We start from the raw sequence: 18,020 nt of genomic DNA, 5'->3' as shown, positions 1-18,020 counted from the left end.
TGTTATATGTTCCAGATGACGCTGGTTGGAGCAGCCAGAGCGTGGTTCGACCGTCTACCGGTCCACCACATCTACGATTGGGCAGACTTCCAACAGAAGTTTAGCAAACACTTCAGCCAACAAAGAAAGTATATCGAAGAGCAATGGACAATCCTCAATTGCATTCGAGAGGAAGATGAATCTTTGCTAGACTTCATCACTCGCTTCAACTCAAAGAAGCTAAGTCTGGGTAGTATTAGCGAAGATCTTGTTCGCGCTGCTTTCATCCAGGGCGCGAAAGACCCAGAGCTCATCCGCACATTAACGGGTAAAGATGGCATGCCATCCACATGGGATGCCATCATGACAGCAGCTTAACGCTTCGCGGAAAAGGAAAAGCAACTGGGTAGAGATCTTCCCCAAAGCACAAACCTCTACACCCAGAAAACAAGAGAAAATAACGTCCTTACCGCCCGACTAAACAAAAAGAGGAAGCTAGGTATTTGGCAGTCAAGGGTAAACTTCGACACCTCATCCGGCTCGCACCCTCGATTAGGCGGAAAGGACAACAGGCAGTCGTCGAACCGGAACCCCCGGTGGACGCCGCTCACCAAAAGCGTCACCGAGATTTTCGACACCGAGAGGCTCCCATGGCCAAAGGCTCCAATAATCCGAGAGCGTCACAACGCTGATCAGAGCAAATTCTGTGACTTCCACAGGACAAAAGGCCACAACACCGACGAATGCATAGACTTGAAAGACATCATCGAGACATTCGTCAGAGATGGAGAACTCGCACACCTCGTGGCGTAAAGGATGCTGAGCAGGCCAACGCGTGTAGAACCCCAGTTGGGAAAAACACAAAACTACAGCCACAATGTTGGAGACTACATACTGCGTAAACAACGAGATTCCGAACCAAGTGCATATCGGCTCGATGGCACTCCCATCCAAACAACAAGGAAGGGAGCTGAATTACACAGTGCATGTAGATCAATTCCAAACTTGTAAAAGAAAAGGCCCAGAGCCACTTCTAATGGAAATGATTCTCCTTATCACATTGACGCTGATAATCTTACATTTATACTTATGAACTTTCCACACTGATATGCCGGTCTTCACCGCATACATAAGTGGAGAAGTAAGTCGTTGCGTGTGGAAGGCGGCAAAACCAGCATAAACACAAAAAAAAAAAACGGCCAACCTTCACGCAGGTCAGTTATAGGTAAAGTTGGGTCATCCCACTAAATGAAAGTGCCGGTCCTACACGCACAAATCATGATAGAGAAAACCGAACTAACCTATTGACAACCGCGCGTCGAACGGTTAATTTATCCAAAACACTGATATGCCGGTCTTCACCGCATACATAAGTAGGGAAGTAAGTTGTTGCGTGTGGAAGGCGGCAAAACCCGCATAAACACAAAAAACGGCAAACCTTCACGCAGGTCAGTCATAGGTAAAGTTTGATCATCCTACTAAATGAAAGTGCCGGTCCTAACCTCACAAATCATGATAGAGGATACCGAACTAACCTATTGACAATCGCGCGTCGAACGGTTAATTTATTCAAAACACTGATATGCCGGTTTTCATCGCATAAATAAGTGTGAAGAAAGCGTTGCGTGTGGAAAGCGGCAAAACCCGCATAAACACAAAAAATGGCAAACCTTCACGCAGGTCAGTCATAGGTGAAGTTCGGTCATCCCACTAAATGAAAGTGCCGGGCCTAACTGCACAAATCATGATAGAGGAAACTGAACTTTAACCTATTGACAACCGCGCGTCGAACGGTTAACTTATTCAGAACACTTAGAAAATATCTTCAAGGAAAAAATGAGGAAAACCTCCACGCAGGTCAGAGATAGGTAAAGTTTAGCCATCCTACTAAGTGCAAGTGACGGTCTTACCCGCACAATCACGAAAGAGGAAGCAAAACTTTAACCTATTATCTGCCACGTTGAATAGGTTAACTTATTCAAAGTACTTAAGAAATTGCTAAGTTAAACTAAAAGTATGCACAAGCGAATCATATATTGTTTATGCGGCAAAACAAGTGCCAAATTAAACTATAATATGCATGAGCAAGTCGTATAACGTTTATAAAGCAAGAGTGACGGTCCTACTCGCACAAAGGATTTACATTCCATAAAAATTCAAGTATTACTAGAATGGCCGGGTATCTACCCGCCTACAAGAGTGTAAATCTATACAAAAACATAAACCTATCCTAACAGTGGAAAGGGATCTAAAGGTTCAAGATTCAGGACCACTTCCTCCAAACCCACTTGTACCCGCACCATCACTTGGCTGTGGCAGTTCAAGGAAGGTCTTGAGAATGGTTAATCCATCATCAGCAGCAGCAACTTCGTTCACCTTCTCCACCACTGGATGCGGGAAGGCAGCATACTGGTTCACTGCTTGGTCATAAGCAGCTTCAGTATCCACATCATATAAAGGGAAGTTGGAAGGCGGGATGCCCTTCTCAACGAACCCTAGACCAAGCAGGAAGCCAGCCTTTTCCCCATCCTCATGAGAAGCGTTGAGGGCTGCGCTCATGGCATCGTCATATGATGTGTCCGTGAAGACCCGATGCACAACCTACAAAACAAAAATACAAGTATCAAAACCTTTTCTAAGTATAAAGAAAAGCGTGAAGACATTATGAAGCTAAGCTTACCTGCGACAACGCTTCTCGTAAAAGCCATTCCTTGGTAACCAGAGCCTCCTGGAGGGCAGCTTGAGCTTGGTTACGGGCGCGTTCGGCTTCACTTTTGTTAAGGTTGGCAAGCAACACTTCCTTAGCAGCAGCCTCTTCAACGCCCTTTAGCTTACGCTCAGTATGGTCAAGCATACCCCTCTGGTCCAAGATTTCTTGAAGCTTCTTGGCGTCTTCCATGGCCAAGGCGTCATGAGCCTGCTGGAGCCTCTCTAATTTGGCTTTGAGCTCCTCATTCTCGGTGCGTAGAGGCTCAGCAACAGCTTCAGCCCTGATGGCCCTCTCAGTTGCGTTCCGAGCGGTTTCCTTAGCTAACCGAAGCTGTTCGTTAACAGCTTGGGCAGCCTTGGAACGGGCCTCGAGACGGGCCTGAACTTCAACCTCAAGGGCCTTGAAGGCCTTCTCCTTCTCCGCAGCAACGGCGGAGAGCCTCTTGTTCTCCTCCCGGACAGCCCGCGCCTGAGCTACTTCTTGGATACGAGCTGCTTTTAACTTGTCGTTTTCACGACAAAGCAGCTCGACGCGCGGCTGCATCCGGGCAAGGAGAATTCGAAGCTCGTTTGTCAACCTACCCTCCTGGTAGCTTGACATAGCTTCTCCCAGTGCACCACTGGGGGCGGCGTGGCGCGCCCACTCGACGCAGTCCACAGCCGTCCGAAGGGTGGTTCCCCGGCGGATGTTCCACCGCGGAACAAACACCTCATTCGAATCCGACACTGCAAAAACAAAAAGCAGTTAGGAAAAGATGATAAAAAAAAAAAAACATATCAGGCCAAAATAACCCTACGCACCTGTAGGGTCGACGACAGGCCTGTAGCCGCCAAACCCATCACCCGAACCTAACGGATATCCATCCAAGAGGTCAGGCAGATGGGAAGGAGGCAGAGATTGGCTAGACGCCGCAACCCCGGACATACCTGAAGGACCGGCCGTAGTCGCCGGCGCCGGAGGAGGCATGGCGGAGGCCGCCGTGGTAGAGACCAACGGAGGTGAACTCGCCGGAGGTGAACTCACAACCGCGGTCGTTGCTGCGGAAGAGACCACAAAAAAACTCACCGCCGGCTCAGTGAAAGAATCAGTGAATATGGCACTGACAACCGGCGGAGACGTCGTCACAGTTGGAGCAGTTGCCTCAACCGAGTGAGCAACTGAACCAACTGAAGCAGGCCCAGCCGCCTGGGTCATCGCCTTAGGTAGGTTGACTAAACCTACCATCATGGGTCCGGAGGTGCTCCTCCCCGCTCCACCCTGGAATGCGGTAGCATCCACGCCTACACGAAGACAAGATATATAAGTATAATGGCGGAAAGATATGAAGTTAAAAGTAAAGGAAGTTTGTACTTACGAGTCCTCTTGAGCTTGAAGGTACGAACAGGCGGGGACGAACCCGATGGAACCGGCCTCTTTACGCCGGTCACCGTCGCTGTACTGGGCTGCCCGGAGGTGACAACCGTCTCAACCTCCGGAGCAGTGATCTCAACACCACCATGGTTCCCCGCCACCTCCGAGTCAGACCGATTCACCGGATCGGCAGTGGAGGCAACCTTCGCCTTCCCCTTCCCGCCAGCAGCCTTCTTCTTCCTCACGAAGAATGGACCATCTGCGGATTCCTCATCAGAAGATGACAAGATTAGAGGAATTCCAGCAGAGGTTTGAGCATTGACAGGTCGAGGGTTAAACAACTCCTTACCTGGCCGCGTGGCGCTTAGAATCGGGTGGCCCGGCGGGTAGACCTCCACGAACCGATCCGCCGTTTGCTCAAGGATGGGCAACTCATTCTCATCTAGAGCACGACTACCCATCCGAGCAGGACCATCACTCTCCCGCGGCTGCAGGAGAGACTGCAAGTCGTTTCCCTCTGAAAACAAAAAGAAAAAACGGTTAGAACAAAAACCCTAAATTAACGGATAATATGAAGCATACCGTAAGGGACAGAGTTCAAACCGTATTCGAGGACGATGGGAATCTGTGACACCTCCTTCCACACCCGGCTCATCCCGAGCATCACCATCCCGGACTCCGCAAAGCGGTAAACCGGAGACTGGATCCGGGAAACCTTGGAGAACCATTCCGCCTCCTGGTAGTTGGAGGCGTGAAGGTTCGGGAGAGCTCTCCCGTTCTTGAACGTCATCGCTATGGGGACGACGCGAGCGGAGATATAGAAGAACTCCCGCTTCCAAGATCGAAGACTGCGCTCGGTAGCGCAGATCTTCAAACCCTTGATCCGATTGACCAAGGTATACCACCCCTGGACGCACCTCCAGGAATAGAAGGTCATCAGGCGGTCAACATGGGGCTCCACACCCAGAATGAGACACACCCACTCGAAATAGCGGATCTTGGCGATCGCCATTGGGTGTACCTCAGTCAGATGCACATCGTGTCTCTCCAGAACACGGTATACAAACTTCGTCAATGGGAACCTGAGATTCCCATAGACGAAGAATGCAGCGTACACCCCTATCTTGCCCTGGGGGGCATCGTACACCGTCTGATGAGGTGCAGGAAACTCAGGCTCGAAAGGCTCGAGCATGAACTTCCTGACGACGTACTGATAGAGGTCGACCGGAAGAGCACACTGGCACTCGCCAGCAGTACTCTTGTTATCCTTGTCCGACGTGGACGACGGATTCTCGAGGTATACATCGGACTCCTCGACAGTAACCTCAGGATCATGAGAAGACATGTTTGGGATGTAAACAAGAACGATTTCAGGAGAATGCTCGACAGAAAAGTTAGAGTATTCGCCGGAAATCGTTTAGAAGAAGAAGAGAGGTGAAACTGTGAGTTGAGATGCAACATCTCCTCCCTTTATATACTCATCGCAATGAATGCGATGAATTTAATGCGGAAGAGAGAGGAAAACGTTGGTGCAATGAAACTATGATACGTGGAAAAAGCAAGCTGGCAACAGCTGTTGACAGGACGCGTGCCGTAAACTTCGCGGCCACGCGCCCGAAAACTCGCGCCCACGCGCCTGAAAAAGCGTCTGGAATGACCATATACTGTCACGTCGTCATAACTTCCTGCACGTCCTGACAATGTCAGAAGAAACCGTCGGACGGCGTTTCAACAGTTTGGACTGTTCTTATCCTTTCACCAACTCTTCGAATTTCAAAAAGATTCAAAAAGATTCAAAAGTAAGCGGGACTATACCCCTTACCTTGGCAACCAAGTAACTATAAGACAGGTGCGAGTACAGTGTTAAGGCAAAACCCTTCACATACTTAGCACCTGCAGGGAATTGAAGCCAAGAATACCTCGGCGACCAAGTAACTATAAGACGGGTGCGGGTACAGTGTCAAGGCAAAGCCCTTCACATACTTAGCACCCGCAGGGAATTGAAGCCAGGAATACCTTGGAAGTAAAGTAACTATAAGACGAGTGCGGGTACAGTGTCAAGGCGAAACCCTTCACATACCTAGCACTCCGCAGGGAATTGAAACCAAGAAGGATCTTCTGGGCCATGCTTGCGGAAACGGGAATAACATCCCCGCATAGCGGGAACGTCGAGAACTAGATTGTTTGAAGCTCCAAGATGGAATTGGTTGTTTTAACATAATTGATCACTATGTTCAAAACTACCAAAACCTCAGGGAGAATCTATACAAGTGGAACTCAACGCTCCTGACTTGCGAGGAGGTTACAGACCTACCCGCATCATACCCAAAGATCAAGCAGAAAAGTCGGGAATTTCTGTACGTGACATTAGGACTTCCGCGGGAAGAATCCCCATGGAAAACCTTAAAACTAAACCCTTTTCAAAACCCTTTGCTTAAGTCCAAAAGTTCACCTCACTTATTAACAATTCATGAGAAGAACATTGGACTGGGGGGACTTGAAGAGGTAGGTCCCAGCAGAGCGCAGTTGAACCCGCAAGACTCACCTTCAACAGGGACGTCTGCGCAAAGGCTAAACTCGCAAGACTCACCTTGAAGAGACGTCTGCGCAGAAACCAACTGGATCCGCAGGACCCACCATGCTCAGAGACGTGACGTCCTTACGCGCAGTACGCAAGCTGTTCCCGCAGGAAAAGCCTCCCAATGGTCTACGTACTCCGCCTGTTCCCGCAGTAACGGATACTAGCCATCAGGGAAGGCTACCCGCGCAGCAAGGCTACACGCACAAGGCACTTAACTCTTAAATAATTCAGTAATGTCACCTGAAGAAGGAGTGAGCAAGCCGGGAACACTCCCGCACAAATGAGCCAGTCCGTACGATACTGGAGGATCTTTTGTACTGTACCTGACGAGGTATGGACAAAAGATCTGACCAAAGATACGACAGCTCACTGACAACAGTATGACGAGCAGCACGCTCTTGTACTGTATGTCACTATCAGCCGCTGCCTACTCACCAACCTGTCGGAGGACGTGCATAGCCTGCAGTTGGTGGAACAGGAATAGTACACAGCCGGCCTGGTCACTATCAGCCGCTGCCTACCCACCAACCACCAGCATGGCACGTGCGTAGCCCACAGTTGGCAGAACAGGAATACTATTCAGCCGGCTGTACATGCTTGGAAACCTACCTTCGGCTATAAATACTCCAACACCTTGGAACGGTATCATCATCTTATATCTTCATATATTATCTGATATCTGCTCTAGTCATTTCTCTTAATATACACTTATATTCAAGAGCAATCTATTCTGATTCTCACGCCGGAGGGTGGTCACAAGGAGGTACCCCCCCCTTCTCAGTGACGAGCTCACGGTGTCTGTTTTGCAGGTCATCAGAAGAACAACCATCTTTGCCGGAACTAACCCTCGTGGGAAACATCTATTTAACCCCCAGATTATCCATAATCTGCCCGGGGTCGATTAGTGTTTATTCACATTTGAAAAGCAACCCCAGATACATTTTGAAATAGTTTTCGCTTGGCACCCTTTCCAGTCATATGCAATATGTTATTGCCATCGTTGTCAGTAACAAAAATTATTAAATCTTTCATTGCACCAATCTCATATATAACCTTATAGATTTCTACGTTACGTTGTTTGATTGCTAAGTGAAATATTGTTTGTCCTTTGTCGTCTTGTTGCCATACCACATCAGGATATAAGCGAATGAGCTCAGTTAGAAAACTTGCGTTGCCCATTTTAGCAGCAACAAAAAGTAATCGGGAAGGGTAGCTTTTCACTGAATTGTCCTTTTTTACATCCTTTTCCTTTTCAATCTCTCTTGTAGGACTTGTGTCCCCTTTTTCCATAACTTCACCTTCTTTTTCTTTATTTTTCTTTTTAACCTTTGCACTTTCCCCTCGAATTATGTCATCAATATCCCTTTTAGGCCTTTTTGCAATTTTTCCCCATATTATTTTTAATAATTGTCTGGCTTCACTTACTTTTTCAAAAGGCCCTACGTTCACCTGAAACGCTGCCAAAAAAAAGAAAAACAAATCCACCAAGAACACTACAGTATTATATACCCTGAGAAAAATTGAGATTTGAAACTATACACTTGAAAGGGACAACTGAAGCCCCAGTCATCCATATATAAAACTAACCACTTTCCGCTTATTCTTTGGTTGTATGCTACCATTGTGATAAATATAGTTTTCGTAATCTCTTTAACATGTAAAAGATTCATAATGTTCATAGAATTGAAAAAAAAAGGTGTTTACCGAAGTAAATAGATATAGGCAGACAAATCACAAGCATGTGTATATATACAACATGATGTTTATGCGTTGAAAGTGTAATGAAGCAAATAAAATGCAGTAAGGGGCACAAACTTACATGACGTGAAGATTTTGGAGTCAACATTTGTTTTTTTTTTCTTCAAATGCATCAGTGTTATGAGCCAAGGATGATAGAAGATCGTGTAGTAACGCCTTGCTATTTAGTAATATGGGGATATCATTAACTATTTTTATAGCAACATCTACAGAAGAATTAATTTCTGGTCGTTATATGAGAGAAATTTCATAACTAGGTTGATGCGTAAGATTAAATGGACAAAAAACAGTGCTAGAAGATATTCCAACTTCTAAGAATTACGTACCAAAGATTTCAACGTCAACACACTTTTGTAGGACCCAACCCCGATTGCGATCTGTCCAAAAATCACCGCTCATTTTTTTAGATATACCATACAAATACCTCACCATCTCAGGTTTTGCAAACAACGCTGCCAAATAAAGCGGCATCAGTCCTCTGTTATTAGGGATCTCAAGCAATCCTGGATTCTTTTCAACCATCGCCATTGCTATTTCTAAATTTCCCGCTTGAGCTGCTGAATTGAGGGCAGTATCGCCACTTTTATTTTGTAACTCCAGATCATCTTTTCCCATAAAATCTACTAGATTTTTCACAAACTCCACAGCCTTGGCGCTTTTTGCTGATGCAGCAATGTGAAGCACTGTTTCATGGTTTTCTGTAATAGCATAACCTACCAAATCTGGCCGGTTTTTAAGAATGGGTTCAACAGCCTTCCAATCTCCTTTGAGTGCTGCTTCATAAAGTGGAATACCAACATTGATGTACTCTTCTCTACTACTTCCTTCAATATAAACAATCTAGTCAAACACAGCTCGCCTCATTTTGGGTTTTTAACTATATATTATTAAACACCCTATATTATATTTAGTGAGCGCTTAAATTCAATCCCGCTCCAAAGTTACTTCACATATTCTGTTATTGTAACATCGTCTTTGAACATCTTACACGATTAGATACCCAGAGCAGGCCGGCCCATAGGGGTGGCGGGGTGGTCGACGGCCACAGGCCCGACACCCCGTTAAGCCCGAATTTTTTTTTAAATATATTTATTTCTATTAAAAACAATATGTATATTTAAATATATTTATTTCTATTAAAAACAATATGTATATTTAATGTTTAAACCTAATTACATAACCACTAGCTTCATCTAGTGGCAAAGGGGTATTAATCTCAACCAAAAAGTTATGGGTTAAAGTCTCATTTGAGAAGTATTTAATCATATTTTTATACAAAAGATTTTTACACAACCCAAATTATAACCAAGTAAACATATATAAAAGTTTAATTGTTTAAACCAACAAAATACTCATTTTTAATTAAGGCCCAAAAAAAATTTCGCCTTCGACCCAAATTTTTTTTTGCTTTCTCAGAGCCGGCACTAAAGGATATATCAATATAAAAACCAGTTAAGAAATTACCAACGACTAGATCAAAAACAGGTCGTTTCGGATCTGGTAGTTTCGGTGGTGGCGGCGGCGCTGGAAGAATCGAAATACTATGGGTCTCCGGAATGAATGGAACTGCAGGACCAGAGCTTGTACTTGGGTTGCTCATCCTTTTGGCTGCAATGTCATAAAGATTAGTAACCAATATAACGAGAAAAGAATCACTAACCAATATAACGAGAAAAGAATCACGGGAACATCTAATTATTCAATTTGAAAGTACCTGTGGGTATGCTTTCTGATGAACGGAGGTCTCATTAACTCAGACCTGAATTTATAGGCGTGAAGTGTACTCAACGCATGTCCATAAAGAACTATTCTTTTAAGAATCTGACAAAAGGCAAACCATCAACACAAACGTGGACAATAAGAACATTTGTAGTGTATGAAGTTCTTTTGAGGACATTGTGCGACATGTGACGTAACGTCAACAAATGAGTTTTTTGACTAAGACTAGTTGTAGTGGGGCGCTTTCCCTCTCCAAAGCGCCCGGGAACACAGCCCCGGTGCGTCTTGGGCGCTTTGGAGAGGGGTGGGGAGTGCTCCCCAACGCTGATTTATGCCTTGAATTCCACCCATGGTCAAATATAGCCGTTGAACAACGGCTCATTAAAAAAAATTCAATTATTTTCCTATATATATAACTAGAGGTGGCAATAGGAGTTAGTTGGGTTGGATTTGGGTGATGGGACAGGATGGATATGGGTCAGGATGGATTTTTAAAATAAAGGGTTAGGATGGATATGGGTTCAGGATGGATTTTTAAAATAGAGGGTTAGGATGGATATGGGTCAAGATGGGTAAAACTAACACATCTTGACCCAAGTGAAGGTTGGCATACAAAGGGTTTTAAAAACCCCTCAAAAAAATATTCAAAATAAATTAAAAAAAAATAACTCAAAATATAAATAAAAAACGCAAATTGTAAAATAACTAAAATGTTTTCCTCATTATCCTCGTTCATAAAATAAAAAAAAACTTTTCGTACCGGTTCAGGTTCGCGTTTTTCGGGGTTTTTTTCGGTTCGGTTTTGTTTTTTTTCATTTCGGTCGGTTTCGGTATCTGCTCGGTTTCAATGATTTCGGTTTCGATTTCTCAGTTTTTTCGGTTTCAGTGTTGTTTTGTTTTAGTCAGTTTTTTCGGTTACATTTCGTTTTTTTTGTTTCGTTTCGTAACATTTGTTTTATTTTGGTCGGCTACGTTTCAGTTTTTTTGTTTCGTTTTGGTAAGCTTTTTGACTGCACTTTGCTTTTTTTTTGTTTCGTTTTGGTCAGTTTTTCGGTTTCATATTGGTTTTTTTGTATCGTTTTGGTCGTTTTTCTATTTCGGTTTAGTTTCGTTTTAGTTTTTTTTGTTTCGTTTGGTCGGTTCGGTGTTTTTGATTCGTTTTGGTCCGGTTTTTAAATTGCAATTAGTTTTTTTATGTATCCTTTTGGTTAGTTTTTCAGTTTCAATTCGGTTTTTTTGTTTCGTTTCGGTCGTTTTTCTATTTCGGTTCAGTTCCGTTTCGGTTTTTTTGTTTCGCTTTGGTCGGTTCAGTGTTTTTGTTTTGTTTTGGTCAGATTTCAGCTGCATTTCGTTTTTTTTGTTTCGTTTTGGTCGTTTTTCTATTTCGGTTCAGTTTCGTTTTGGTTTTTTTGTTTTGTTTCGGTCGATTCGGTGTTTTAGTTTCGTTTTGGTCGGTTCGGTGTTTTTGTTTTGTTTTGGTCCGCTTTTCAGTTGCATTTCGTTTTTTTTTTGTTTTTTTTTGGTCAACTTTTCGGTTTTTTTGTTTTGTTTTGGTCGTTTTTCTATTTGGTTAAGTTTTGTTTCGATTTGGTCGATTCGGTGTTTTTGTTTAGTTTTGGTTAGATTTTCGGTTGCATTTCACTTTTTTGTTTCGTTTTGGTCAGTTTTTCGGTTTCATTCCCGTTTTTTTTGTTTCGTTTTGGTCGTTTTTCTATTTCGGTTCAGTTTCGTTTTTGTTTCGTTTTAGTCAGTTCGGGGTTTTTGTTTCGTTTTGATCATTTTTTGGGTTTCGGATGAGTTTTGTTTTGCACGTGATAGTTTGGGTATTTTGAATTATATAAATTTTTGGATAACTTGGATATTTTGTTTTGACCAATTTTAACCTATAAAGAAAACTCACTTGTATATTTCCAACCCATCCTGACCCATTTGAAGAATTTTTATGATCAATCCTAACCCATTTTACTTTTAAAGTTTATCCATCTTGACCCAAAACAATCCATTTGGGTTGGGTTTGCCACCGTTATATATAACCAAACATCTAAACTTTCTAAGACAATATTTACAAATTACTCACATTTTTAAACTCTTTGTAGAAACTTTCTACTCAAAACACTAGTAAAATGGATTCTCCCTCCTCGTTCGACATCATCGATCGACACTTGCAAAATAACGAGCACACAGCTAAAGAGAAGGCGGAGGAGGCGGGGATTACAAGTGCAGTTACGCTTGAGACAAAGTATATTAAATATATTTATTCTTCTTCTCCTCCTCAACCAGTTTTGAGAAGAGGATATCTTGAATGACCGTGAGGGCGCCAACAAGCGTTTGATGGACGACTATTTTGTTGACTCGCCGACATACAAAAACCCGAAGACCGGATGTCTAAATGTTTATTTTTGCGGATTGCAAATGATTTGGAGCACGAGTATGATAACCTAAAGCAAAAAACGGAACACACGAGGGCTGTTAGGATTCACCATTATCTAGAAGTGTACGTTAGCATTACGCATGCTCGCCTACGGAACCACGACCGACATCAACGACGAGTACTTAAAAATGAAGGTAAAAACGACACTAGACACCTTGGAGTATTTTTGCCAATGTATTTACTAAACTTTATATGGCGTTTATTAAACTTCTAAAAATATTATATTGCGCTTGTTTTTTATATTTTTATTTACTAGTTCTAATATAGGCATAATACAACTATACGGTGAACGTTATCTTAGAAGACCCACTTGGCACGACCTACAATGGATTTATTCGATGCATGAAGGGGAACATGGGTTACTCAACATGATCATGAATATAGAAATTGCATACATCGGAAGTGGGGGTAATTATCCAATTGCATGGCGAGGTCAATATACACGTGGTGGCTAGAAAGTACCAACGGTGAGTATTCAAGCGGTCGTTTCATACGACCTTTGGGTTTGGTTGGCCTTCTTTGGTAGCCCATGTTCCAACAACGACATAAACGTGTTGGAGGCATCGCCAGTGTCAAAGGATTACATCTCCGCAGTCACATCGTTTTGTGCTAACGATAACTTATACCCACAAGGATACTATTTGAGAGATGGGATATATCCGGAATATTCAATTATTATCAAAACCTTTAGAGACCCGATGCATGAAAAGAGAAACTATTTTAAGAAAGTATAAGAGTTTTCGCGAAAGGACATCGAGAGGTGTTCGGGGTTCTTCGCCAACGTTGGCATTACGTGAAAAATCTGTGTCTTGCATGGACATTGGCAAAAAGATGCAATGTATACGTGCATCATATTGCATAACATGATTTTAGAAGACGACGAGAGAGCAATATGTTAACATTATATACCGGGGAATGATCAACAACAACAACCTCAGGTAACTATCGGGGAGAGGGTGCAAAATGCGTTCACCGGAAATACATAATGCGCTTACGAGTGATTTGGTTCAACATGTTTGGTCGGTTCAATTAGTTCGAGGCGAAGGTGAAAACATATTAAGCGGTGATGACGATGGAAACGAGGAAAGTGAAGACGAGCTCGATGGAGACGAAGACGGCGAAGAAGACGAAGACGGATAATTTCTAGTTATTTTTCAATTTTAATGTACAATATATTTATTTTATATAATAAAATGTTATTTGGATTATTTAAATAAAAAAGAAAAAAATAATGATGAGGTAATGATTGATAGGGGCTCCATGAGGCTCCATCCACTACACCCCTTTTAATAAAAAAAACCCATTTGCTGACGTGGCACCACGTGTCGCACAATGCCCACAAAGGGATGTAGTGGATGAAGCTAATTCAAATTATTTTCTCATTAATATTGTATTATTATATTTTATATTAAAAATAAAAAAATAAAACAAGCCAATCATATTCGTCCTCTCATCCCCCATCTGGCGTTGTGTGGGGTGCGCCCCTCCCTTCCAAAGCACCCGGGGAGCAGTGTTCTAGAATCCCAGGTGCTTTAGGGCGCTTTGAGGGTAGAAAGCGCCCCACTACGGACGGTCTAATAGATTCAAATTTTCAAAGCTTGTTAATTAACTTCATTCAAAGATAGCTTATTAATTAACTTTATCATGAATAGATTCATTATATACAAATTTTCATGAATATCAAAGTTTATAAAAACTGGAAACTAAAAAAATTAATTTGAAATAAATAAAAGTTATTGTGCAATACTTAAACCACATAAAACTTCAAATATATAAAAGCTGGGAGATTAAAACTACTCGAATTTAAAAATATGTGAGATGGATAATACAAATTTGTTGATTAGTTTTTCATGAAAATAATAAAAAAAATATGATAAATATTAAACATATTAGCCTGTTACATTATATAGAGAAGCAACATTAGCAGAGTATGATTCAGACGACATTATTGTTAACTTGGTCGAATTCCCGTTATAATGTATATTTAAGGATGTAGGTTAGGGTTTAGAGAGAGAGAGAGAGAGATAGAGAGGAACATGATATCGGTATTGTGTTTATGATAATTATGATGTTAATCTTTTATCGCTTTTTATATACACCAAAGGGTTATTAAAGTTAATATGGTCCATCAACAATTATTGAACTAATATACAATAACGTATAATTTAATTATTTTGATCCATATTATATAAATGATAACGATGACCGTATAAATAAATATGTATTATATATTAATTCTTACATTCTCCACTTGGCCGAGTAATAATTTGTTATGAGTATTAGATACACATGATCGGCTTTTAACACTCATTTTAGCTTTAAACTCAAATGGAACAGAGAAATAGAGACATTGAATTAATCATAATGTAGTCTTCATTTAAGAGCTAAGTAGTTATGCTCAAAATTTTCAAGTAAGCCATTCAGAACGTTTGATTTGTACAGTAATATCTCTATATGTCGTTATGCAGGCTAAACATGTTAAAAGACATACAAAATCAAAACTGGTGAGGAAAAATTAACAGTTAATCCTTCGTTGTATGATATGTAGTTGTATATGGTCATCAATAAAGTTGTCATGATTATAAGCGCTTTCATATTACTTATGGGCGATAGACCTTTAGTTATAGGATCCTCAAACGTATCATGAATGTATTCGGTACGAAAATTTAGTTTTCTCAATTTGTTCATTGTTAGGACTTATTTTGTGGTTTATGCTTTGCACAACATTTATAGTTTTGTTTAGTATGACCCGAAATCCCTATGGATTTTGGTGGGCTTGACGAGTATTGGGTTTAGATTGGGCTTGGCCTGTGTGGCTTGTACTAACCTATATAAGTTATGGTTTTATCATTTGTTAGGTTAGACACTTTTATATTATTCTCTCTAAGAGTGTAATCGGTTTTGTATTGTGGGATTAAGTACCCGAAGTTTATAATAAACATGTGCTTTGAATCCTGTGTTTGTGTTCTTTTAATCTATTTCTTGATTCATCACGTGTTTGGATTCCGCCCAATCATGTGTTTGTTCGATATTGCGTTGTAATAATCCAGATTCGGGACTTACAAGTGGTATAAAAGCCGATAGACCTATTCTAGGCTCGATTGTGATATCAACGAATTCAAGAAACGATTTTTTTAATTTTTCAAAGTGCTAAAATAGATGTTTTGGGATGTTTTTTCTTGGTTGATGATGACCGTCGTTTTAGTCATTCAAACATCTAATTAAACTATATAGATAGAGTAAGTAGGGTATCGTATCCAAGTGGAGCATGTGGTCATTGTTACAAAATTTGTTTGATTATTTAATCTAATTTTAACTAACTAAGATGGGCGAAGGATGTCAAGCAGAAATTGAAAGATTGATTTTAAAACAATTTAAGTAAAATGCAACCTCTTCCAGGTTTCAGGTTCTAGGTTTCACATAAAACTCGTTTTATTAATTGGACACCAGACATGGTGTTGGAAAGTCGGTTAAATAAGTAATCAAAAACAGATCTTTGTCATCGGATCTTTTATAATTCAATTACCTTATTTACTAGTATGAATCAAGCTACTCTATGTCACCCAACAAGCTGCCATGTTTTTTCATCAACCGAACAAGTTGTAAAGTAAGGATTACTAACACCTGCAAATAGTTTAAATAACCCAACACATCAAATTGTTTATACAACGTTGTCAATGTAAAAAACAAATCCAAACATGAATAAAACGAAGTATAATATTTAACCTAAATAAACCGTTCACCAGGAGGAAGTGACAAATGGTTTAGCCTTGCATCTTCATCTTGATAAGCTTGTTTATGGAGTGGAAGTATGAAAGCATGGAGGATTATGGTGATCGGTAAGTGTTAGTATGGTGATGAATTGCTCCAAAGTCGTCCTTGGTGGCTAGAGTATGAATAATATTCGACCTAGGGTTTTATTTGGATTAAATATGGAAGAAAAATAAGAAAAAATGATTTTCCATCAGACCCCGCCGTAGCCTATGGCCTGGACGTAGCCTATGGCCTCTGGTCACTGCCTTACGGCAGCTACAGTACCAAAACACCGTTTTTCTTCATAAAATCTTCATTTCAACTCCGTTTTCCTCCCCTTTTGCGGCCACGTCTTCGTATTTCAATTCTCTATCTTATCATATCATATATCATTACCTTCATTTCCACTCCATCATGAATGCTCCAAATTCGCTCCTTTAAGCTCTTTTAAGCTCCATCACCTGTAAATATAAAACCAATCAAAGTACTTGTGTTTGATACATATAAACAAATAAAACACACAATATAAACACTTAAAGCGTGTTATTTCATCCTTACATCAGTTGATCACTGAAGACTACTGGAAACAGAAGAACACGAAGAACTGATATTCATCATGTTATTAGGATTTTCGGTTGGAATTTTGAGATAAATTTGCTCAAATCTTTTCAAAAATTTAAAGTAATCGAAATCCCTTGTTTATCGAAGCTTTGAAGTATTGGTAAAGTCAAACTGAGTTCTCGGTTAAGCATAGTTCTCGGAAAGATTTGGTTCTCGGTGGCAAAGGATCTCGGAATTGAGTTCTCGCTTCAAGCAAGAGTTTGCGGCTCAGTTATGGGTTTTCGGTTAAGAAAAAATTATGATTTTCCCCCTAGTGTCAATAATAATAATAATCTACTCATCTTTCATCATCATCATCGATCTTTATCATCATCAACAACAATACAATATGGGAACATTATCATCCCCATCCCATATTCATCTTTATCTTCTTCATCATCATCCTCATCTTCAGATTCATCCTCATCCCAATCCTCTCCACCACCCGAAAGATTGAACACAGCCTTATCTCTAATCCTTGAACTTCTTGTAATATTATCTCCCAAGAAAATAAATTCACCATCTCCATATTCAAAAATCTAGACCATTTCTACTTGACCATCTCTTTTATAGTTATAATCATTAAACCAATGATTTTATAACCAACCGGGATCTCACCACTACCACCAATCTCCGCCACCATCAACTTTATTCCCTTGTTCATCGCCGCCCACCACTTATAACACTAATTCAAATGCACACAACGTCGCAATTCCGACAAAACATTAGGGTTACGACCACTAGTGTCAATCTTATCCAGCGAGAACATCAATTTGATGTTCCGATAGTTTAGAGGAATGATTGATCGAGACTTGAACAAGCATTACCCACATACCAAATACCATTTCGACCACTTCGACAACAAAAGCGATTTTTCAGTGAAGAATTTCCGGTGAGCTAATATGATTTATTTTCGTCTTCGGTGTCTCCATCATGGTTAGGGTAGATGTTGGTGAGGTGGGTGTCTGTAGTTCGTCTGTTTTGGTAGCAGTGGCGGAGGTTGAACAAGTAGGTGACGGAGGTGGGTGGCGAGGTTATGTGGGTTGCAAAGGTTGCGGCGGAGGGTAGCTTAGGAAGAGAATTGTTACGGTGGTGCGATGGCTCTCGGTTATAGGGTTTGGGGGTTCTGGGGTTGGTTT

The 18,020-nt window shown here is 41.4% G+C and overlaps 1 protein-coding gene across 1 annotated transcript; it reads right to left on the bottom strand.

The window, feature by feature from the left end:
* Window positions 1-7,532: 7,532 nt before the first annotated feature.
* LOC143579698 (uncharacterized) lies at window positions 7,533-17,545 on the bottom strand. The gene is made up of 6 exons (XM_077062931.1): window positions 17,470-17,545; window positions 17,228-17,380; window positions 9,862-9,986; window positions 8,705-9,218; window positions 8,465-8,584; window positions 7,533-8,077 (listed from the first exon to the last, which is right to left on the bottom strand). Exons 1-6 carry the CDS (start codon window positions 17,543-17,545, stop codon window positions 7,533-7,535), a joined length of 1,533 nt encoding a protein of 510 aa, XP_076919046.1.
* Window positions 17,546-18,020: the final 475 nt, after the last annotated feature.

The sequence above is a fragment of the Bidens hawaiensis genome, unplaced genomic scaffold (genome assembly GCF_021521415.1).
Source record: "Bidens hawaiensis isolate Kalapana, Puna unplaced genomic scaffold, B.hawaiensis_p1.1 tig00029913_1, whole genome shotgun sequence".
In the NCBI taxonomy this organism is placed as follows: Eukaryota; Viridiplantae; Streptophyta; class Magnoliopsida; order Asterales; family Asteraceae; genus Bidens; species Bidens hawaiensis.
Note: the sequence above shows the minus strand (reverse complement) of the source record. Positions and strands in the feature narration are given on the sequence as shown.

What these genes read in the sequence shown, in the direction of transcription:
- LOC143579698 (XM_077062931.1), bottom strand. Translation starts at nt 17,545, where the DNA reads ATGAACAAGGGAATAAAGTTGATGGTGGCGGAGATTGGTGGTAGTGGT. An exon ending in GATGATAATGTTCCCATATT is followed by an intron (nt 9,987 to 17,227) that starts GTATTGTTGTTG and finishes ATGACATTGCAG; the next exon opens with CCAAAAGGATGAGCAACCCA. An exon ending in TACCAGATCCGAAACGACCT is followed by an intron (nt 9,219 to 9,861) that starts GTTTTTGATCTA and finishes GTGTTTGACTAG; the next exon opens with ATTGTTTATATTGAAGGAAG.